This window comes from Poecilia reticulata, linkage group LG9 (assembly GCF_000633615.1).
Source record: "Poecilia reticulata strain Guanapo linkage group LG9, Guppy_female_1.0+MT, whole genome shotgun sequence".
In the NCBI taxonomy this organism is placed as follows: Eukaryota; Metazoa; Chordata; class Actinopteri; order Cyprinodontiformes; family Poeciliidae; genus Poecilia; species Poecilia reticulata.
In genome coordinates, this window is record NC_024339.1 from 14,935,309 (window position 1) to 14,958,771 (window position 23,463).

Here is a 23,463-nt window from a genome sequence, read left to right on the forward strand (position 1 = left end):
GAAAAGCCTCCAGAGGAAGCTCTGTTAATGAGTCATTTAGGTGTGTGTACAAATAAAACAGGTTTACATTGTCAAAATGAATTATGTAGAACATGATTCAGCTCTTTGGGGATGGTTGGTCTCCTGTTCCTTCTTTAAACACAAAGCTCATTAAGAGTTTGTTCAAGCAGAACAAAACGACAAGGACAACAGGAACCTTCCAGAACAAAACATCAACTATGAGGTCAGTGAGTAGCTTTTAATCAAAAACTTTAAGGCGAGCGCTAACCTTCACTGCTTCAGGCACGTCACACACAGCAGCCGGATCCATTCGTACCAGACGTGTCACTTCAGACACAATGGACTTTGAGTTTTTAAATCTGAAACACGCACAACACAAAACTGAGAACGTACGCACTGATGAAGAAGCAACTATAAAGACGTAAAAAAAATAAAAGGATTCACCCTCTAAAAACTGAACTTTGATATTTACAAACAAATAAAAAACGAATACATATTTTTAATTAAACCCATTGAGGATTAATTCCAGTTTATTTGTGTACCTGGCAGGCAGCTGCAGAGCCAGGTGGGGAGATATGGTCCAGGCCATGTTGACGTTGTCTTTCCCCTGTTTTTCTGACAAACTGATGTATTTGGACCTCCAGTTGGCAATGCTGGTTTCCACCGACTGCTCTGTTGCGATGGCGAGCTCCTGAGTGGACAACGGGTTGTACCAGATCGTCAGACGTTCGATCTCACTGGCCTGGGGAAAAGCATAAAGACCTTTCATCATCAAGGACCATGTTCCGTACTTGCCTTTACTACAGTATATTTACAAATTACAAAAGTTAATGAAGATGAATACCAGTAAAGCCAGTAACAGAATCCTGCGTTTCATGTAATATTTGTGCAGCTCGGATCCTCGGTTGTTTTCTTTAGAGAGTCCTAAAAATAAAAATGACGGAAACAGACAAGTGATCTGTATGCTTATAGTAAACCAAAATAAGAAGGAAGGTTTAACTACGGTATTCTGAGAGTTTCACCTGACTTCTTGGAAATGGTGGACATCCCGGAGGTCAAAGGGTAAGTGTTGATCCATCCCTGGGCGATCTGCTGCCTCTGACCAACAACTGCGTCCAGACTGTTCCGGCTATCTGCAACTAGCATTACAGATAGGCTTTTCAATTACATCTCCTGGGGATCTAGACAAACACTAGCATCATTTGACTAGTAAGAAAACTCCTTTTAGTTGAGATATTAGTAAATTCTCCATGTGTCTGAATGGATGATTCATTTATTTCCTGTGAAAGACCAGATCGTTTGTCAATGTTCTACCTGGTGGGACCAGCTGGGTGGCAGTCAGGTACTTCTTGTCAGACAGCAGGCAGGCATAGAACTTTATCATTATGCTGATGTCTTCTCTGAGCCTCTTATCTGCCTGAGAGGGAAACCTGGGTGCAACACTACAGAAAAACAGAGATAAAATAGGCGTTTACAACAAAATATTCAGTTTAAAATCCAAAAATACAGATTTCTATTCAATCTAAACTCATTTTAAACACGCTTTTGTACCTGAAGAAGTCAAAGGCTGTGGAATAGATCTTTTCTCGCAGCATATTTCTGATAGTGGCATTTGTCACAACATCAGCATGTAGTAGAGTTAAACCCAAACTCAGCAGTCTGAAGGGAAGAAAAGTTGATGTCATACTGTACTAGTTCAGTGGTTTTTCAGTATTTTTACAAATCAGAGTGATATTTTGATGATAACAAGTAATACCTGAATCTTGGCCCAATGGCAGCAACGTGTCGGTTCATGGTGCTTTTGGATCCTCCGATACTCAGTGAAAGAGATCTCTGCAAAATGGAAATGAAGATCTCCACCTGGTCTGCACTGCTGTATTTGGCTATCTCGAACCTCTGCACCAGAAACTGAAAGCAGAGCAGGAAAAGGTTTGGTGTGAGTCAATTAAAATAGTCCAGCAGTAGGTGCAAGACTAACAAGGATGTTTTCTGTCTTAAAACAATTCAGAACAGATGTACTAATACTTTTATTTCCATATTTGGAGAGGTCAACCAAGATTAAAACAGTAGCTCATTTAAAAAGTGTGTCTGTATTAATTTAATTCATTCAACAGCTTTCTGAATGCAAACAAGATGAGAAAAAAGCCACTGAAATACAAAAATAAGCAAAACTATGCAGTCAGCGCTAAAACACTTTGACGTTTACAGTTATAACATGACAAAATATGAAAAGTTCAAGATTATGAATACTTTTTCTGTGAATGCAAACCTTTAGTCTTAAAATTTTTTAAACACCTCACTGAGAGTGCAAAAGCACATTTTAAGTGTTTTTCCCACAGCAACAACTTCTATACTAAAGAGTACTGTTTGTACGATTTGGTAGGGCTATTTTATAAGGTCTGTAAAGACCAAAACTATGAACTAAGAGTCAGGCAGGTAGCAGCTGAACAAAGTATGAGCATGTGATTTCTGATGAACAAACATTTGAATTGTGCTTCCTACAGTTCTACATTACTTTAACATTACCGTAACACCATTGAAATTAAAACATAAAAATCGAAAAAGAAAAGATCAAAACTGAACAACTGCATCTGACTGACCTCTATCCAGAGGAAGTGAGGTATGACATCGGGAGCGCAGGGTGCAGGCTGGCTTTCCTCCGAGACAGCCAGGGGTCCGGCCCCGGCTTGAGTTTCTGAAAATAAACCCATCTTCAGCTCAACGCTCATCTGCCACGCTCCGGCCATCTCACGCATGAACTAAAACGGAAAGAATTACGATATTTAAACACAAAGATGCACAGGCGTTTTTTAATACATTGGTGACATATTTGTTTAAAAATACATAGGAAATACATACTGGCACTTCCACCCCATTGTGTGCAGCAAGCAGCCATTCCCAGCAGGCGATAGCAGTTTCCATCCCATGCTCTGAAAACATCTTCAGCGGAGACCAGCACAGATGGTGCAGCAGCTGTGGATCACAGTCTGAAAGCACAAAATCGTATTGCAAATTCATATTTTGAATTTATGAGACAGAATGGCCGAGAGCTGGTACTCACTTTTGGTATTTATAAGCAGAGCGGCCATCTTAAACATGCATTGCGTGAAGGTTTCAGGGTCTTTTTTTTCAAGAGCGCTGGTCACCTGACTGATCATCAGCTTGGTAAGGTCAGAGTGGCTGTGAGTTGCTTCTGAAAACTGGATCATACCAGCCACCTAGTGAAAAAAAAACACAAACAGATTGATGAATTATGCAGTCTGACGAAAATCTGCAGGAAACTAATTAATGCTAAGCTTTACCTCTCCAGTGTAGCGGTTTCTGAGGTTGAGTGATGCCATAAAGTTGGAGTAATCCTTCTTCACACACCCTGGTCTCTCTGTCAGCTGAGTCACCTATAGAGAGAACACACTTTGTAAAACTTAAGACCAAACAGCGAAAAGCCTGTAGAGTAAAACATGCATCTTTGCAGTAACAGTTTAAGATAAAATTATTGTGCAATGCTTAAACCTTGTCTCTCTGTATTTAGTGTTGAGACCAACCTGAGGGAAAGCAGCCTAGTGTTGGCAGCACGATGGAAGACAGCATCAGTTTAACCAGTTAGCCAAATGGGTAACCACCCATTCAAGCCAACCGTCCATTGCGGGTAAGTAACCAGGTAAGCCGTATTTCAGCCAAGCAACCAGGAAGGCAGTTAAATAAAGACAAAACACAACAAATGAAGCAAATAAAAAGACAGATTGAGCAGAATGCAAGCACAGGAATATATGAGAAATGCACAGCAAGCAAAATGACGTCACACAGAGCATGCACACACACCGCATACAGTTCTGTAAGCAGGCAGATATCGGTTGTTTACAAGCCAACTGTATGGGTTTCAAACTGAATGCAACATGTTTGCACAGAACAAGACTTCATCATTGGCAAGAAAAAGCCAAGTGGCTGCTGTAAATGGCACATGTGCTCTTGTAAAAGAAAGCAATTAAAACCAAAGTTTATTAAGTAACCAGCCAATGGGCAATATAAGGTAGCAATATTTATTAAAGGTACCGGTAATATAGATATTGATGATGACCAATAACAAGCATGTGTTATGTAATTCTGTAGACTTTCAACACTCTGAAAATACATGACCACACGGCTGACATTGCTGCCCTGCTTTGGTTAAATATCCCTCAATCCTTCGAGGCATTACCGTTTCATGCTGAAACAAATATCACATGATCAATCCAAGACACACACACAAGTGACAAGATAAAAATCAACACTGCCCATTAATATCACCACAGTTTTACTCATCGCACCAAAACAGATATGTCAAAAATGAATAACATCGGCTGACATTAGCATTAATTTCTATTCATGCTGTATAAGTTTGAAAATATTTATCTTTGATTTGCCACGCAAAAATGTTCATATTTGAAAATATGTGAACCCATTTTTTTGTTTTTCTTGTTTCATTGAGGTTGTGTGTTGTATCATCACTATCCTCCAGAAAAATATGTTTTCAAATAAATTATTAAATTGCAAATATTGCCCATGATGTTAACTGCATTTGCTTACATCTAGCTAAAAGGGTTTAGTAATTGCTTGCCATTCAATGGGTATATAGCCATCTAGTCTTTATATTTGTTTAAATCTAATATCTAAAATTGTGCTGATTTGAAGTATGTATTATTGTGCATCTGTGACTCACCCCCAGTGTAGTGCTCTGCCTGTTGTAGCCTGCAAAGTGCAGAATGCTTTCTGTGGCCATGGCGAGGCCTGTGTGCTGAGTGAGTCCTGACACCCAAATCTGATGTTTGTTCAGGTACTCCTGCATGAAAATGACCAGAAAACATTAACCTCATAAAATACTTTTGTAAAGCCAATCTTGACTTGTGATAAAACAAGAAACCTACCTGTAGGTGGGACTTTGTGACTGAAGGGGCCCATTTCATTGCTTCTTTTAAGATCTCACCACAGCGTGCCGCAAAGTCCTTAACGATGCTCTGCAATGAAATGCAAATGTAAAACTTACTCATCAAGAACAAGAGCAAATATTTTCACTAAATGAGGTACAGAAATTAGCTTCACTCTTTAACTTACACACAGTGTATCATATTATCAAGAACTAATATTTGTACCAGTTATCACGAACTGTTCACATTATCTTTCGTTATAAAATATACTCTGAGGATTCACACTAAAATCAACACATATGTGTAAAATAATACTACGCTGCCCTCTAGTGTCCAAATGTGGTTTCACAAGCCAGACTCACCTCTCGGGCTTCATATGTGTCTGGAACAGTAATCCTGTAAGGTGTGTCTGGAATGTCATAGTAAGGCTGATCCTTGTGAATGTCCTAAATAAAGAACAAGGAAATGTATCATCTATTACATAACTTCAAACATTTAAACCATTACAACTGCTGGGCCAGGAGTCAAAAATTACTTCTTAACATCAAGTGAAAATAATGCCCTCTAATGCAAGTTACAATAATGCTTATTGACTGTTATATATTTAATCAAAAAAAAAAATCAAATTCCTGCCTGTTCTTCTAGTTTATTTCCAAAGTTGTTTTTTGTTTTTGCTCTTATACTTTGATATTCTACCACCTCAGGTTCAAACTGCACAATTTTTCCATTGAACACATTTAAAAATTTGGAAAAAGTCCTTGTTTTGTGTCTGACCTTTATATTAAGTAGAAACCTGAGCAACTGAGAACAGCAGCTTTCAACAATCATCACATTGAGGAATCCCCCCCCCCCATCAGCTCATAGTGCATACTTACAGCACTTAAAGACAGAGAGAGTGTCTGCAAAATATCCAACATGGTCATTAGGACTCTACCACTCCACAGAAGATGAGGGAAGCTTTTAAGGGACACAAAAATTAGCTGAGACAATTATTTATTAAAAATCTGAGCATATATAAACTAAGTCGACTCACGTTTCAGCCAGACCAGAGAGGTATTTGTCTGCCACCCTGCGGATTCTCTTGTGAGTGTGGTTAAATTTGACCAATAAGAACTGAGCATGTCGCTCCAGTTCCTCTTCATGCTCTTTATTTTTTGGCTAAAACAAGAAAAAATGCAAAAATGCTCATAATCCTAAACTGAAGAATTAAGTCTTTGCCTGTTCTGAGATTACTCTCTTCTACCTTTTCAGCCATCATCTGGAGGAAGACATCAAATACCTTATCACCCACACAAATGATGCACTGCAGCATTCCTACAGGGAAAACATTGAGTACAGGAAGTTAATCATAAACGACAAATAATATGTGAACTAAAGTGGTTTAAGCCCTCACCAGATTTATCTTTTTGGATGGCTTTGTCCTCAAAGTACCGAAACATCACCTGGAACCTGTCAGCATCATTGGATTGGGACATCCTGACAGTAAAAGTGTAAGAAACCTATCAAAGAACTGCACATACCAATTTTAACATATCAAGGAGGAGACATGTCAGGTGTAAAGGCAGATGAGCTGACCTCATGTATTCTAACCGGTAGACAGAGAGCAGGTAGGTAGACATGGCGAAATCCAGCTTGTTGATGAGGACGGCGCCTTCAGGAGAAGGGTCGAGCAGATTGATGATTGTGGATCGCAGATCACTCAACTCGGACTAGAAGACAGAGATTCACAATCCAACAACCTGCTGCTGCAATTTAATCAAATTTGGAGCACGTAGATATTTAAGAGTGTACCGGCGTCACTGTGTCATTTTTCAGAGCTGAGTTGTACTGCAGCTCAGAACGAAGAGGCTCTCCACTTGGGAAGGTAAGGAGAGGAGATTTTGTGGCGATTTCACACACGCCTTCGTACCATTCCTCTGGCCAAAGCCCTGAAAACACAGCACATAAAATATGTATTAACAAACTAATGAAACAGACCTACATTGACTAAGCATATATCCATGACACAGTAGTTTTGACAACCACCTTTAGCTACAGTACATTCAAGTTCCATCTCCTGTATGGCCTCAGCCTGTCATGTCATCATGGAAGACTTTTGGCCCACAATTCTTTCACAGATTGCTTTGTTTTTTTCTGCTCAGGTTTATCCAAACACATATTTACAATCAAACTGAGGCTTACAATTTGAGTGGGTCTTTGTAATATGTCGATTTTGGTTTTTTTTCCCCATATTTTTCTAAATAAGCTGCTCTGTTTAGGATCCTTTACCCGTTAATGACTCAGCTGGGGCTGAACTTCAGCTGTCAGGATACTTGACACTAGGATACTTGTGATTAACTCTTCATATGGTTTTGGTAACTTATGGCCAATAAAGCAAGCCAAAATTTGAAACTAAGCGCTAACTCTTTTTATTTTAAGTCCTTCAGAAGTGCTGAAGTTTTGCAAAGATGATGAATGCAATAGGAGTCAATCTCCTGCTCACCTGATCCTTCCACAGCAAAACCCATAATCACAGAGTACAACCAGAAGTCCCTGAAAAGCTTCTGGAGACGAGGTTTGGCCTCCTTTATCGGTGGTAGTCGCCTGGTCAACTGTAAGTTTGAAAAAAATAATAGAAAAATTAGGACAAATCCGGGATAATTACTACTCCAGAGGAATAAGTTTAACTATTCCCAATGCAAACAGCTAAATGCAAGAAACAAGTCAAACAAAGACCTGCAAATTAGACAAAACGTTTTAAAAGGACGTTAGCATGGATGAAATTACTTAATAATGAATCCGAATAAACATTTTTTTTAACAAAGGAGATGAACTGTGAAGAGTTAAAGGTTTTAGTCAGTCAGCGGACTTTTTGGACTGTTTGATCTGGTCTATTTGTTCAAGAGAAGCACACATCAAAGTTCAGTTTTGAATTCTTCGTCCTACAAACAAAATCAGCACAGAACTTCCCACCAGTCACAGCAAAGGTAAGACACTTTACAGGCGGCTAATTTACATTCATTGAAACATAATTTCGTTGAAACATTTTGCTCTAAACATTTTATTTGCTCTGCCTTCAGGATGTGGGTGTTCACCGTCATTTCTGTGGTGTGTTTGCTGGCCAGTCCGTCTCTGGCCGGCATTAAAGAGCTCAGTTCTCATTTCAATGACCCAAATCCAAACCCTAGAGGCTCACAGCCAGGTAGTCCAGTGGATGTCGAGGCCATTCCTTTGGACTTCCACAAAGAAAACACCGTCACCAATGACCTCGTTTTCGACGGCTTCGAGGATGAAGATTATATTGACTTTGATAAGATCCTGGCCGCAGGAAGTGATGATTACATGTAAGCTTCAGGGGATTTGTTTGTGTTGGATAACCAATTGAGAATAACTTTAATAATGGGGTATACACAATCTCAAACTAGTATATTTTAGGACATAAATTCCAGTTTAATTTATTTTGAAACATGCGTTATGAATTTAATCATTTTCAGTGAGGGGGATGAGATCGACGAGATAGCTACACCGGCCCCAGACATCGACATCTTTGCCGAGTCGTCCGACCCGAAGATTCGCCGAGCCAGACTCCTACGGCTCTTCCATGGTCATTCTCGCCTTCAGCGCCTCAACATGGTGAACGCCCGCTTTGGCTTTAATCTCTACAGAAGTATCCGTAACGACGTCAACCAGACTGACAACATACTGCTGGCACCTGCTGGGATCTCCATCGCCATGGGGATGGTGTCTTTAGGTGCTGGATCTGAAACTCACCATCAGATCTACAAAGCCTTGGGATTTGCAGAGTTTGTCAATGCTAGTCATCACTACGACAACACAACAGTCCATAAGCTGTTCAGGAAGTTGACGCACAGGCTTTTCAGGAGGAACTTTGGCTACACGCTCCGGTCTGTCAACGATGTCTACCTTAAGAAAAACGTGTCAGTAAAAGAAACCTTCCGCACCGAAACGAAGGCCTATTATTTCGCCGAGCCACAGTCAGTAGATTTCAGAGAGCCAGCATTCCTGAGCAAGGCCAATCGGCGCATTGAAAAACTAACCAAAGGGCTGATCAAGGAGCCGCTGAAGAGTGTGGATCCAGATATGGTGCTGATGCTACTTAACTACCTGTACTTCAAAGGTGAGAGAAATACAATTTTACAATGAGGTAATGTCAAAGCATAAATGCCAATGACAGCCTTTGGTCCTTGTACAAACAGGGACGTGGGAGCAGAAATTCCCGAAAGAAATGACTTACTACCGAAACTTTAGAGTTAATGACAAAACAAACGTGCGCGTGCCAATGATGGTGAACAAGGGGAACTACCTGGCTGCTGCCGACCACGAGCTGGAGTGTGACATCCTGCAGGTGGGTGGCTTTATACAGATTAGAGCTGAACAATATCAGGAGAATTGAAATAATTAGTTGAGTATTCCAAGGTCAACGATTAACCCATGTTTTTCTCACCACTCTCTTTCCTCTCCATCATCATGAGGCCATGTTAGGATGATTCCACCATTTTCCATGAGCTTTAGCCTTTTGGCCAAGATGTAGATCAGGTGTTGGTGTAAAAGACAGTGGGACTTCATCTGACTGAGCTAATAAATCGAGTCACAGAGCTTGAATGCAGGATGTCTGAACAGTCATAGCCTACCAACTATTGCACTCGTAATATTACACATGTTTTCACTCAGTGAGTCAAAAACCAAAATCTTGATAAGTGAAATGCTAAAATTGAGATGTGATGTGGCAAATCAAAGATAAAGCAACAGCTCCACTTATCAAGCACTATTAGATTTTTGTCCTCAGACAAAAATGGAAGAAATTCAACAAGGAAAAAAAAGCCTGGAGAAGCAAAGTTTTTTCCAAACTCATCCAGGCCCAAGAAACATTAAAAGCAAATTTCAGAATTTTCAGGACTGCTTAAGGACTCCTCTATCAATAAATATCCAATCAAGTAAAATCAATAAATAACTTCATAGTAAAGATGTATCCTTTACAAAAGTGGGTGGAAAAAAAACAGTTTTTCAACAGGAATTTTAAATTGATTGAGTCAGAGCAGGTCAAATGGGCAAAGGCAGGTTGGTTTTAAGTCTGAATCCAGGAGGATTCAACAGTAACTGCTTTGTTTTTTTTAATTAAATGGGCTAGAGGACCATGTAGGGAGACTAGAAAAGCTGCAATGTTGGTTTTTCTCCCCTGTTACTGTAGACATAGTTTGTAGACTGATGCCTTCGTGATGACTGATTGCCCTGAATAGTTATTACAATGACAATGGAGATTGAATATTTTGTGCAGCTCTAATCTTTATATTCAACAAGAATGTCTGACAAGCACACAAAATAATCCATGATAAACTAACCAGCATATAAACCTTCTTATCTTCAGCTTCCATACACAGGAAACATCAGCATGCTCATTGCTTTGCCAAGGAAGATCACTGGCATGAGGATGCTGGAGCAGCAGATTTCACCAACTGTTGTCAACAAGTGGCTCAAGAACATGACAAACAGGTCGGTCACAAGCAAATATTTAAAGTGACCGTATTTGACGTTTACAAAGCAGTTCATCATTGCATTTACTGTTACACAAATGGACAGAAAGAAATAGTTGTGAAGCTGAGTAATCACTGCAATAGGGACTTATTGGATTTGCAAGAGAACATTTAAATTTAGAAACCTACAAAAACGTCTAACAGTATGAACGTTAAATAGAAATGTCCTGTTGCAGTAAATAAGCTGTTATCAAAGCTGTTAGCAAAGACATGCAAAAAACTGGAAGATGTATTATTAGACTAGTAAAACTGTTTGTTTATATCTTCAGCAACAGGGTAAATATCAGCAAGGTAACACAATATTTACTGCTGTTGATTAATAAACATTTCAGTGGAAATAGTTCAGATTTAGTTGTGCTTAATTGTGACGACAGCATCCTTTGTCTCTGCCAGGACTCGCGAGGTCTCGTTACCTCGCTTCAAACTGGAGCAAAACTATGACCTGATTGAAAATCTGAAGGAAATGGGCCTCACTGACATTTTCAAGGAGAGTGGAGATTTCAGTGGAATGACGTCAGAAAAAGTTGCCCTGAACTGGGTGAGTAAAACAGCAATGCCAACATCAGGGTCTTCACCATCTTTTTATATTCTGAAATATTTAATGGTGTTATTGCAGCTGAAGCACCAGGGAACCATCACAGTGAACGAGGAGGGAACAGAAGCTGCTGCCCTGACTCAAGTGGGGTTCATGCCGCTCTCCTCTCAGATTCGCTTCACAGTGGATCATCCGTTCCTGTTCCTGATCTACGAGCATCGCACAGACTGCCTCGTGTTCATTGGCCGAGTGGTAAACCCCTCACAGAACTGATCATCTAAACAATTTGAAACAACTTCTCAGGAGTCTCGTTTCTTTTTCTAAAACAATTTAGACTCAGAATGAACACTCAAACTTCTTCAAATTGCTCAAAGTACGAAGTCTGTTTGATTGGCTCACTGAATGCTTGTTATCTGTCTGTTAATGTTTTATAATTTACAAGCTAGGTGGAGACGTGTGCAGACATTATTATGTCTCTGTAGATACTCTAATGCTGTACCATGGTGGTTTAAAAACAACCTGTAAAAACATCACAGATGTTGAGATAATAAAATACATAAAACCAAATCAGAAAAGAGAATAAAATCTGTTTTTGTTAAGATTCTTCTTAAATGAAGAAAAGTGTCTAAATTTGGTTTAATAACTTACTTTGAACTAACCTAAAACTCCTGAGGTTAAAATAATGATAGTTTTTAATACAAAAACACAAAGAAAGCATCAAATTGAATTTTACAACCACAATATGCTTACAGAACTTTAATATTCTTCTTACAGATGCAATTTGTGTTCATAATCCCCAAAATATAAATGTTGCTATTACCCGGTCAGAGGCTGCTCTGCTCAAAATATGTTTGCCTCAGTCTTGCTCAAAAAATTATCTTACATGTTTTTTTGTTTTTTTTTCCCCCATTTAGAAATCCATAAAGTTTGAAAATAATACATATTTAGTCATAAATCTTAGTATTGATTCCTTTCTAAACTTTTGATGTTAACTGATTTTTGACACCTTGAATTTAAAACGGCTGCAGTCATGATTTTGTTGTTTATTGTTTTTGATTGTTGTTATTTTTCTTATTCTTTAAGTAAAAGTAAAACACTTTTACTTTCTGAATTAAGTCAAAACAATTTGAATACCAAGCGGCTCTAAGCACTCACTTACCACAGCTATGACTGGAATAAGAACTCCAAGGTTCCCAGCACTACTGGATGCCTACAGAGAGAAAACAATTATTGACATAAAAAAGCAAAGTGTATTTTCCTTTTGTGTTTGGATGCTGAGGCAGTGGTGCACACACCTTCAGTGCTGTTCCCTTATCAGAGGCCCTTTCACTTGCTCTTTTTCCTTCCAGTCCCAGTTGGACAAAAAGCTCTAAAAGGTTCATCAGCAGCTCGTCCACCAGTTGCTCCCCCTGCAGGTTGGCTGCGATGTTTGCTAAAGCATTGATCACAGCCAGAGAGCAATGCCTTGAAGGGAAAAAGGTTGGATAGATGAAAAAACGCCTGGGAACAAGCTAAAGTCTACATAAACATACATTTAGAGCTAAAATTACAAACTGCCCCTTAGTTAAAAACATAATGAAGTTATTGTTTCAAGTTTCTTGAGAGGCCAAAGAAGAAGTTTAATGGCAAACGATAAACCTCCAATTTGAGAATTTAAAAGAAAAAAAAAAACTCTCCCTTCATTAAAATCATAATACAGTTTAATCTGGTTTTCTTTTTTTTTTTTTTTTTTAAGATTTTCTTACACAATACTGAAAGACCTCTGCATTGAGAGGACAAGTAGGTGGTGGAAAGTTAAAGTATTTCATATAAAGAGGAGAACAAACAGTTCTCCCGTGAGACACTGGAAACGTTGGATGACGGTAAAGCCTTGAAATATAATCCTTGACATAACATTCTTTGTGGAAATTTCATTTGGAGTACTTTATACTGAGAGGGGCCTCTTACAGGTGACTGGGGAATTTTTAGTATCCAACACATGGCAAATAAAATCTGATGCTAAAATATCAGAAACATCATACAAAAATATTTTTATGATGCATCCTGACCTGTAGCCATGATCTCTGTGGTCTTTGGTGGCTGAGTAAACCACAGAACTGGCTTTCACGCTGATCTGCTGAAACAGATTCCACACCTCCTGGTAGATGTACGTCTAGAAGAAAAGAAGACGAGAGGTAACATGCTAATCAGTGAACTGCAGACCTATTTCAAACTCCTAAATGTAGTTCATCACAATCAACACTGGCTGGTTGTCACAAGATACCCTATTAAAAACCAACTGGTGTGTCACATATTCAACGGGTGAGCGATTAGATAACACCCACCAGATGCACAAGAATAGCAACACTCAAGTCCATCTTGTGACAATATATAATCTTCCTCCTCTGCCACCAAACACACACATTTAAGCTCTATGCACTTTTACATTAATCAATCTAAACTTTTATATTCCCTCTAATCCTAAATAGATTAAATCTGGTGTAGAGTTGTGCGATCACTTTGGACTCACATTCCCTGTGATGACCATGCAGCCCAGTTGGTCTATGATGAGCACGTCCAGCTGGGACGGAGGCTGGCAGAACTTTTGTTGAAGGATTTGCAAGATGTGCTCCATGACTTTAGGAGTGTCTCTGAGAGCGACTGCAATATGACCCAGTGCTTTGATGGTGTGCTCTGGAATTAGATGAGCATCCCTGAGAGAGGCAAAAGTTATATTTTTAAAACCATTTCTCTGAGTCACCTTCATTTGAATGCATTCTGGGTGACTAAACCAGATTTCCTAAACTTCCTGCTAGAGATGCAGCTCACTTGTCGTTCTCCTGTGAAATGTACAGACGGTTGGAGAGACTTGCTAAAAAGGCCTCGACGATCACATGGTCCATCGTCAAACCGGCTTGGAGACATCTGAGGGAGAAGAACAAACAGAGTGAACACTGACAAAAAAAACCCCCTCAGAAGTTCAACTCTCAGATGTGCCTGGTGTGTTTTCATTTTACCTGCAGATGTTGTCGATGGAAATGTCTCTGAGCTGCTCGTACATGGAGGGCTGGTCTCTTTTATTTGTGAACATGTTGACGGTGGACTGACTATACTCATTCGTCACATTTATCCTAATTTCTCCTGTGCCTAAAGAAAACAACGGGTGTTAAATGTAAGAGGTAAACTATCAGTAACCACGCTGTGCAGACAGTACAGGCAAAAAAAATCTGTAACGTGAAATGCACTGAATCTGTAACTGTTCAGATCAATGGTGGATGACCATTAAAACTGTGACTGGTGCTGTATGTATGTCAATGTGTAATTAGTCAGACTAATTTGTCCTCTTCGCTTTCAGCCAAGACTTTTGTATTTCATAAACTGGACCTCTAAAGCTTTTAGTGTGTTGTTTTATGCTAAGCACAGAAATATTATACAGGACCCTCCTGACCTAAATTATATATATATATATATATAAATAAATAAATAATTTTACTGTATTGTAGCAGCATAATCTGACCAAAAATGTAGGATTCAACTTTTACATTTTCACCAAAAGTATTGGAATCACAAAAAATCTCACTAAATAAATCTTATGGAGGAAGTTTTTAATCTATAATTATCTCTTCACAGATGATCAGTAAGCCTAGGAACTATTAGTAATCCATTACTTCCTGTTTTCCTGAGGTATAGATATGATGCAACACCAAGGCACATTTCACCTAGCCACTCTTCAGAAGAGAAAACAGTAGAAAAACAATCCCATTCAGGGAAGGTGGGTAGCTTTTAATCTTATGAAGACAGGGAATGGCAGTAACTAGACAGTTACTTACCTAAACTTGCCAGCTGTGGACATCAGAATTAAAAGTTTAAAACAACTAGAACAAGACGAGCAAGACTGTACGAGGACCCGAGTTTGTTTTTCTTCCACAAACAGTGAGAAGGATGGAGAGAGGTAAAATAAAATCCAAAACAACCTTTCTGAGACTTGCAGCAAAAAAGTGCTATCTTGGAGTTCGCCTTGTTTCCACCACAACAAACTAAAAATGTGTCTGGGAGGCCTGCTAGAAATCAACCTTTTCTGTCCTTCCATTACAATTACAAACATGGTGTTAGCTTATCACTAGTAGAGTTCAATTGGGTCTATGGTCAAATGATATTAAGGTTTTAGGCTTTTCAGGAGCAACACTCCATGTGGGCTCAGAGTAAAACACAAAATAATGTTGTAAAGAATAACAGTACAAAGGAGGGTCTGTTTCTCCCCTAAAGATCTTAGGAATCTTGTTAGAAAGACATGACATTATGAAGTCTTTGAAATACCAGGACATTTTAAACAAAAAAACTGGTGGACTGTGACAGAAAACTTAAAATGTGTTGTATTTTGATCATTTTTGCAGGATATTGATCCAAAACATAAGGTCAAATCAACACATAGCAAAAGTCATTACATTTAGGCGTTTTATTTGCTGTAGTATTTTTTACCCAAATGAATAAATGTACATTAACGAAGAACTGAATTTCTCAAAAACTTTCAGAGTAATATTTTTGTATATACATCTTAACGCTACATTTATATTAAGGCGTATTACACATCTACACTGCCAATAATTATAAGAGTTCTGTAAATTTCCATGTCAGTTAACCAAACATTAATCCTCAAAAGTCTGAAGTAAGGAAGAAGCTGGACCTGAAACAGTCTGTGTGTACAGTGTGTACCTGTGCTGCATTGGCTATGATATTTGTAGAGCTTAGTAAGAACCGGGGAAGGAATGACCAGAAAATCCTTCAGACAAGTCGATGCAGAGTGGGCAACAACCGGAAACCTCTCACATAGACGTCCAAGACCCTGGGAGCGGACAAGACAAACCAAAGCAATGTAAATGACAAGCTCTCATCCAATGACCATTACTTTGTGTGTCATATTCCTCTTACTCTGTATGTATGTATTTTGTCTATATACAAACCTGTAAGCAACAAATGAGCAGGGGCATGTGAGCAATAACAACCTTGCTAGAAGTTTTTGACTGAAGCTTTTCTGACAGTTTGGTGCACAAATTCTCAGCTCCTGGAAAGAGAAAAAACAGCCAAAGTGGCATATCTAGAAGAAATAAAACTACCCAGCTCCTCTCTAATATTGATAGAGTTCTGCTCCGATGGATTACCTTGCTCATCTTTGATGGCCCACACCATGAGATCCACACAGGCAGCATTGGCTTGGCATCGAAGCTTGAGCAAGCTCTGTTCCCCGGGCAACCCCGCCGTATCGTGAAGCACCCGCTGCAGCTCCGACAGGCTGCTGCTAAACTGCTCCAGGACAAAGTCGTGCACTTCCCGCACAAATGCAGGCTGCACGGCTGGAAATACAATATGGCAGCTTGATACAGTTGTAAATGTACCACTCAATAACTTTAGTACATAAAAAGAACAATGTGTTACCGTTCAAGTTGTACAGTGTGTCTCGCAGCATTTTGAACACACACACATACAGGGGGTCACTGAAGGTTTTGTAATAGAGGTTGATTCCATTATTAGACTTTAAAAATGAAAAAGGAAGAAAGCAATGAAGAAATTATTCCACTGATAGAAAGTGATATTTATATTTGCACTCTGCTATATTCTAAACAAATTGTTTTTATCTAATCACCTCTGTAACTTTGGTCATAGTGGTGTCCAGAGTCTTCAATAAAGAGTCGGAAACAAAGTTTTTCACCTGTAAACCAACAAGATTTGCTCAAATTTGCAGAATGGAAATCAGCAGAAGCAAATGTAAAAAATAAAAATAAAAAAAGCTACTGCACCATCCTGAGGAGCTGTTGGAGCAGTTCAAGAGGAACGTCCACCTCACTTTCGCTGGCACCCATAAAAAGAGGAGACATTGAGAAACTGGAGCTGACTGTAGTGAAATAGTAGTCAGGCTCTACCAAGCTGCTGTCTGGGACAGCAACTGTGGAAAAGAAAAATCAGAAACATAAAACGATTAGTAGAAGCAATAAGGTAAGCATTAAATAACTAATATAAAATAAGAAACAGCAGTTACTAATTTAAATGCATTTATTGAAGGCAGTTCTGTCAAACCACAGTTTTCTCTGAGTAAACATTATAAATATTTACATAAACCCCACAGCTCATAAACAAAGTCCATTGTGAAAGTATTTATACCCCTTAAATTTTTTTCAAATGTTCTAACAGAACAAAATCAAACAAGGTATTTTATTTGTATTTTATATGATAGATCAACACAAAGTAGAGGATAAGTTTCAAGTTCAGTCAGATTCATCCTAATTCACTTCAGTCTGGAGAAATAGAAGATGGCTTTATTATTTTAACAAACAAAAATCTAAATATGTCACATGGACACATGACACAGCCCCCATTTCTCTGATTTTCTTGAGGAAAAAAAAAATCAGCACAATTAAATACTTCCAAAAGTCTAGTTTGATATACGACTGACTCAGCATAAATCCAGCTGCTCTTTGAAAGCCTCCGAGGTTTATTAGAGAACAATATTTAACCAAGAAGACCAAGAAACCAGATTTAGAAAACAACAGAGTAGAGTGAAACAGGAAAGGTCATGTCAGGTCAGCAGTATTTCAGGTATTTAAAACAAAAAACTAATTAAAAATGACTAATGTGAAACGCTCATATCATGATACATTTTTCAGCCGTATTGCCCAGCCCTAGTTCAAAAGGTCTGAATAATTTTGCAGAAGGAAAGAATTCGAGACTAACTGAGATTCTTAACTTTTACCTTCAAAGCTATGTAGACTACGAGACGTGGGAGAGCAAGGTGACTGGCCTGCTGGGTCTGTGAGGGTCTGTCACAAAGCAAATTAAAAGACACTTCATAAATCAGAAAAATTTAAGTCATTTATGAATTAACCAATTCGACTTTTAACAGTAATCAAGTCACACAACATACAAGAATGCCAAAGCTGTGCAAACAAGTTAAACTTTTTGAAAACAAAGTTTTTCATGAATATCACCAACTTTCTATCACAACGCACACCAACCTGTAAAGAGGAATCCAAGCTGCCCGCTGAGCGTCTGTTCATAGTGTTGCCCTGAACCACTGACAGCAGTGCAGACGGCATGATGGAACGAAAGTCATTGAAGGATCTGCGTCGCACGCTTTCATTATCCTCCACGACCTGGCAGCTGATCTGAGGCAAATCTTTGCGGAACAACTTGGACAGCAGGGCTTCTTCTGTTTGGCTGTAGCGGCCGAAGGCTCGAGTCATGCCGAGCAGACTGGGGATAATGTACCTGCACAGGAAAACTGCAGAAAACAAAGGCGCCCTAAAGCTTTGTTTTTCAGAAACACTATCTAACAAATTGTTGTTGTTTTTGTGGAACTTGTGTATGTACCTTTGTCATGATTATCAGGGTTTTGGACTATGTCCTGAAATACCCGCATGACTTCCAGTATTGTGCTTAAGATCTGCAGAGAAGGTAACAAATAATATTTTAGCACTTGGAAAAATTTTAATCTGGAGTCAAAAATCATAAACAACCACTTCATTTTGAACTGACATCACGTCGGGACCCGGAGTCTCTCTGAGCCACATCTGATAAAATTGTTACTAGACAAAAACTGAAGTTTTCTGCAAGTGGGAGAAAATCTGAAAAGCAAGAAAGAGAAATACATAAAAATCAACAAGATTAAAAGACAGAAAGAAAATTATGAATATGATGGGTGAATATAAGTTCCCTATAGGAGACAGTTTCTAGCTGCTCAGAACACTAGCAGCCAGATATATTACATAACATATTGTACTTGCAGAAGTAATGCTTAAACAAATAACAGCAGCAACATCTGCCTTAGTGGAGAAACTTCAAGGCATCTAATCTGATCTTACATACAGTATGACATGATGGTCTAAAGAAAACTATAAATGACCACAGCACCACTGGTTTTAATGGAGTGCTAGTCCCACCTATTCCCAAACTCTGCTCTATTTTCTGTCCTTCCTCCATTCGAAACACAGAAATCTAACTAGAAGGTTATTTTCCATCCTATAGTTCTGATCACTGTTGCTTTTCAGATTAAATAAAACTTAATTCATGCCTGTAGTTAATAATTTACTCATAGTCCACTGTAGATACACTAATAAGAAGTCACTGAGTTATTTTGATTTGATTGGAAGTCTGTCATCTGCCATGATAACATTATACATAACATAATACCGTCTAAGTTAAGCTCTTTCTGAAATGTTTTCTCAGCATTTATGGCCATAACTCACTGAAATACTCACCTGCCAAAAATAGTAAACTGACTAAAATAGCTAAAGAGTACAAAATAGTTTATTTACAGGTTTAAAACGGAAGTGGGCTGCAACAAAATGATGATGCATAGGTAGAAACTGAGCCGGAGCCAGCCAGGAGTGGGTGGACTTTAACTTTAACCAGCCGTCATCAGACACATTAAGATCACTGCCTGGAAGTGTCTCCTAAAAGGAGTTCTACTTGTACTTGTAAAGCAAAAATGTTCTCTTGGCGCACTGCTGCAGCGGAGGTTGCTGTAAATCAAAGGTAAGAGGATTTCACATACCCTTTTCTTTCTTTCCCAACCCTTCTTCGATCCACTGGACCCGTGGAAGGCCTTTCAATAGGCTCAGCAAGTAGGGAACAATCATGTCTTTGTGCTGTGGGAGAAAAGCAAATCATTATACATCACAAACAAACCCACAAGGGAGTACCTTAGTTTACCAAGAAAGTTCTGACAGCTTATATTTATGAGGCAGGCTTAAAATCCGACATCCGATCTGGGATCTGTACCAGTATTTAAACAACATTAAGGTGAAAGTTAAGCTATCACCTCACAGGGTAAGGAAGAGTGTCTGAGTGTGATGAGTTTAGAGGCTTACAGGGTCAGCTGAATGTCTAATCACCTTCTTAAAGCGATTATGAGAATAAGCTTATAAAAGTGATATCCATAATGAGGAGTCTTGTGAGAGAGTAGAAGCCAGAAGTTGACTGATAGTTGTTAAACGTTAAAGTGAATGTATTTTTTTTAAAACAGAAAAACTGAAAACAACAGAAAATATAAAGCATTATTTGTTTGTTTTAGATCACCAGTTGTGCTATTTGGAATTTACCATGCTAAAAAGTACCGACATTTTTTGTACTTTAAATGTCTTCACGATAAAATTAATATCTCTTTATGGCTGAAAGGAGTGAAACATGCTGCTTATGGACCTAATGGTTTAAATATAAGTAAGACCTGAACATAAAATGAAACTACTCTGTTAAGGCAACACTAGCCAACACCTACCTGTAGGCCAGACTCCACCAGAAACACAGCAAGCGCAATAACTGCATCTCTGCGCCGCACATCTAAAGTGAACACACCACGCACTTCTACTGGACACATACATTGCAGCTTCTGGACCTAAAAGAGAACAACAAATTAATTTAAATTTAAAACATACACCACCTGATCACAGACAGCTATACAAGAGAACTAGGAAAGTTGGAAAGTCCAGAAGTTTTATAATATGTTTTGTCATTTGTGATAAAGAAAGAAAGAAAGAAAGAAAGAAAAAAAGGAGGCAGGAATATAAGAACTTGAGCGACCATGATTGTGGATCATTTTTAAAAATTGAAGAACAGAAGTAGAGAGTAGATACTGAGAATATCTTGAACAGCAAGTATCAAATATTTTCCAGGCACATAGTGCCATTTTAGAGCAAAATCAAGTAACTCTGTTACCTTCAGTTGTTATAGAAATGTTGTGTATGTCAAACATGACTTAAAAGAAATTTCACTTGGAATTTGACGCTTGGAAATTGCCATCTGTCTCTTTAAGAACGCCTATTCTGTCCAACGCTGTGCCTTCCGCACATCCTCACAAAAATGCTCCTCCACGATGCCATTTGCAACCATTCTTAGAGCAATAGACTTAGAGCAGTTCTCTTGTATGAGTTATGAAGACATGCAGTTCCACTGCTAATTGCTGCTGCCACTAGTCTGGAGGAGCTGAGTGGGAAATGTGTGGGGGTGGGATCTTCTGAGCCTGAAACTCAGCTGGAAATAGGTGGCGCTTTGTATGAGAAAATGCTTAGGCACCCTGAATGGCTGCCGCAGGCAATTCAAGGATTTCTTAAACAGGCATGAAAGAATCAAAGAAACACTCCAGGTATGTTTTTAATAAAAAAAATAGCATTGTAACATGATGTAATGCTCAAAAAAGTAAATTTTACATAATATCTGCCCTTTAAATGTGCAGAAGAGGACTTCAAACAGAGCTCTATTATTAAAACAAGATCTTGATGAAAATCCAAAATCCACACTTCTGGTTAAGATACTGCATGAGCTACTCAAAAGAATGCTAGGGTGGAGTATTTAATAACCAAACAAAAATATAAGATTATGAATGTTCTTTTGTATAGTGATACTAAAATTGATGTCAAACCTAATAATTTATAATCAAACCATACATCTTACACAGAGAACAGTTATTACCGTCATTTTTTTCCCCTCTAAAGTTGCAGTGTTTGATTAAAATTCCTATTTTTCAGTGATTGCATTATACTTTGTCAATATTAGAAACTGATCAATTAACTGCAAGAAAACTTTCATATCTTGTGCTTTCTAAGAACACACAATCTAAACGGGTTTACTATCTGTAGCCTTATCCGTCTACCATATCAGCTTAAATAGATATCCACTCTAAAGTTTACAAACATTCATCATCTGAATCACTTGAGCTTTTAGAAATACATTTAAATTTTTATTTTCTAGGATGGAATAGTTATACAAGACACAACTTCTAAGAATTGTGAAAACGATAATTGGATGCTCAAGTTTAACAGCTTAGACGTAATAAAGGCTCAAACACACACCTTTGATTAATATTTGAATAAACCTTTTGCTAGTTAAAGGGAAACCACATGCTTTGACCAACATGCTTCTGGAATAATCCTGGCAGGATATTTACACACAACTCTTGGTAGAAAGAAGCTCTTACTATAAAATAGACAACTGAACTTTGTAGTCCACAGGGACAAGCAAATTTATTTCTGTGGGAAACATTTTATGACTAGATGAGAAAAAGATTAAGCTATTTGGCCAGAATAACAAGAGGGATGCTTGGAACAGCCATGCTGAGGCTTCTAAAGCTAGGTCCAGATAACATTAAGCGAACAGGATGCCTCTGACTTTGTAGAATATACTTAAATATTGTGGGATACAAGAAATCAAAATATCTAATCGTGGTCACTGATAAAAAAGAGTGGTCAAATATCCAGTCAAAATTGATAGRGGTCTGTGTGTGTGTGTGTGTGTGTGTGTGTGTGTGTGTGTGTGTGTGTGTGTGTCAGCCTATTTGTATTCTGGTCAAAATCTCCAACTAAATTTTAGCCTGGGCATCTTATGTTCGTTCTGAAAATTAACTTTCAGTCTGCAATGTGAAAACTTATTTAATTTAGTATGACATCGATGCCCATGGCAAAATGCAAACGTGTCACTGGAACTCGAAGTTGAATAATAAAATAATTTAACTGCCAACGTATGGACTCCTGGCTCAACATGTTGGACTTATTTCACAACATGAAAGAAAAAATCATTAATAAACGTCGATATTTGATCTCCTCTAAAGAACAGGTCAGTAATTCTACAAGAAGTGCGCTTTCGTCAATGATCTGTAAACCTGTTTGACTGCAGCATTCATCCAGTCGGACTGCTCTGCCAGTGTGATGCAGTAAATAACCGCTCACCAGCACCGACAGTATTTCTATCTACATCCCACCCCCTTTCTCAAACGTTACATAAAAATACAGACAAGAAAACCCCGCAATAGTTACTCCTAATCACCTACGCTCACAGAACCGTCAAACATTAGCTCTGCTGACAGGTCTGTGGTCAATATAATAAGACACCGCCTGCGGAAGCGAAGCGAAACCCTGAACACCAGCGCTGATCATTCTGACCAACTCGACTGACTAACGTTCGTTTTTCTTTTTTCTCACCTTTTCCAAAGAGGCAGGTCTGTGGGCAGCGAGTGAGCGGGCCAGAGACAGGACTGTGTTGAAATAAAAACCTCTCGAACTGCCTCCCACCAAAGCCATGTTTACGTCTCTACATGAAGCCTGCGGAATGAATTCACCACTGCGAGGAGTCCGCCGAGCAGCGGCTACTAGCGCTGGGGAAGCCGCAGTACGGTAGCTCAGCGCGGACAAACCCAGCAGCGCGTGCCAGGTGTTTAATGATTTGTGATTATTTTTGTGCAAATTACGCAAGAGAAATAAACATAGAAAAACAATAAGGAAGGTAATGTAAAAAAAATAATAAAAATACAATTTCCATCCATCCATCCATCCATTTTCTTACACCCTTGCCCCTTAGAGGGGTCGGGAGGGTTGTTGGTGCCTATCTCCAGCTAACGTTTCTGGATCAACCTCTCTGGCTGCAATGAGCGCTCCCGAGACAGGGGGAACATATTTTGTCAGGATTATTTACGGTACAGCTACTGTGTATTTACAGTAAACTTCTGGCGTCTATAGCTGCCAGTATTTGACTGTAA

The 23,463-nt window shown here is 38.8% G+C and overlaps 2 protein-coding genes across 4 annotated transcripts in view; one reads left to right on the forward strand and one right to left on the reverse strand.

The window, feature by feature from the left end:
* Positions 1 to 23,095, reverse strand: part of pi4kab (phosphatidylinositol 4-kinase, catalytic, alpha b) — a 31,704-nt gene extending 8,609 nt beyond the window's left edge. The window contains exons 1-41 of one of the 2 annotated variants that reach the window (XM_008418123.2): positions 22,910 to 23,095; positions 20,215 to 20,331; positions 19,492 to 19,585; positions 18,474 to 18,562; positions 18,309 to 18,381; positions 17,954 to 18,219; positions 17,692 to 17,758; positions 16,742 to 16,887; positions 16,588 to 16,653; positions 16,380 to 16,476; positions 16,106 to 16,297; positions 15,908 to 16,008; positions 15,660 to 15,789; positions 13,964 to 14,093; positions 13,776 to 13,871; positions 13,477 to 13,660; positions 13,016 to 13,119; positions 12,263 to 12,431; positions 12,127 to 12,177; positions 7,384 to 7,492; positions 6,693 to 6,829; positions 6,477 to 6,610; positions 6,295 to 6,377; positions 6,145 to 6,215; positions 5,935 to 6,059; positions 5,777 to 5,858; positions 5,264 to 5,347; positions 4,902 to 4,991; positions 4,697 to 4,816; positions 3,543 to 3,557; positions 3,303 to 3,395; positions 3,062 to 3,218; positions 2,860 to 2,987; positions 2,601 to 2,759; positions 1,757 to 1,908; positions 1,552 to 1,659; positions 1,315 to 1,442; positions 1,023 to 1,139; positions 845 to 924; positions 543 to 742; positions 269 to 359 (exon numbers count right to left, since the gene is read on the reverse strand). In XM_008418123.2, coding sequence (XP_008416345.1) covers positions 269 to 359; positions 543 to 742; positions 845 to 924; positions 1,023 to 1,139; positions 1,315 to 1,442; positions 1,552 to 1,659; positions 1,757 to 1,908; positions 2,601 to 2,759; positions 2,860 to 2,987; positions 3,062 to 3,218; positions 3,303 to 3,395; positions 3,543 to 3,557; positions 4,697 to 4,816; positions 4,902 to 4,991; positions 5,264 to 5,347; positions 5,777 to 5,858; positions 5,935 to 6,059; positions 6,145 to 6,215; positions 6,295 to 6,377; positions 6,477 to 6,610; positions 6,693 to 6,829; positions 7,384 to 7,492; positions 12,127 to 12,177; positions 12,263 to 12,431; positions 13,016 to 13,119; positions 13,477 to 13,660; positions 13,776 to 13,871; positions 13,964 to 14,093; positions 15,660 to 15,789; positions 15,908 to 16,008; positions 16,106 to 16,297; positions 16,380 to 16,476; positions 16,588 to 16,653; positions 16,742 to 16,887; positions 17,692 to 17,758; positions 17,954 to 18,219; positions 18,309 to 18,381; positions 18,474 to 18,562; positions 19,492 to 19,585; positions 20,215 to 20,331; positions 22,910 to 23,008 — 4,734 coding nt within the window. In that variant the 5' untranslated portion in view covers positions 23,009 to 23,095. The remainder of the gene's footprint in view (positions 1 to 268; positions 360 to 542; positions 743 to 844; positions 925 to 1,022; positions 1,140 to 1,314; positions 1,443 to 1,551; positions 1,660 to 1,756; positions 1,909 to 2,600; positions 2,760 to 2,859; positions 2,988 to 3,061; positions 3,219 to 3,302; positions 3,396 to 3,542; positions 3,558 to 4,696; positions 4,817 to 4,901; positions 4,992 to 5,263; positions 5,348 to 5,776; positions 5,859 to 5,934; positions 6,060 to 6,144; positions 6,216 to 6,294; positions 6,378 to 6,476; positions 6,611 to 6,692; positions 6,830 to 7,383; positions 7,493 to 12,126; positions 12,178 to 12,262; positions 12,432 to 13,015; positions 13,120 to 13,476; positions 13,661 to 13,775; positions 13,872 to 13,963; positions 14,094 to 15,659; positions 15,790 to 15,907; positions 16,009 to 16,105; positions 16,298 to 16,379; positions 16,477 to 16,587; positions 16,654 to 16,741; positions 16,888 to 17,691; positions 17,759 to 17,953; positions 18,220 to 18,308; positions 18,382 to 18,473; positions 18,563 to 19,491; positions 19,586 to 20,214; positions 20,332 to 22,909) is intronic. The other variant, XM_008418124.2, reaches the window with a different exon arrangement.
* On the forward strand, positions 7,773 to 11,534 carry serpind1 (serpin peptidase inhibitor, clade D (heparin cofactor), member 1). 2 transcript variants are annotated; one of them, XM_008418122.2, is made up of 7 exons: positions 7,773 to 7,867; positions 7,961 to 8,224; positions 8,375 to 9,018; positions 9,098 to 9,246; positions 10,267 to 10,391; positions 10,826 to 10,970; positions 11,049 to 11,240. In XM_008418122.2, exons 2-7 carry the CDS (start codon positions 7,962 to 7,964, stop codon positions 11,238 to 11,240), a joined length of 1,518 nt encoding a protein of 505 aa, XP_008416344.1. In that variant the 5' UTR covers positions 7,773 to 7,867; position 7,961. The 2 variants fall into 2 exon arrangements, with proteins under 2 accessions (XP_008416344.1, XP_017162283.1); XM_017306794.1 differs by lacking the exon at positions 7,773 to 7,867 and having other exon boundaries at positions 7,962 to 8,224; positions 11,049 to 11,534.
* Positions 23,096 to 23,463: the final 368 nt, after the last annotated feature.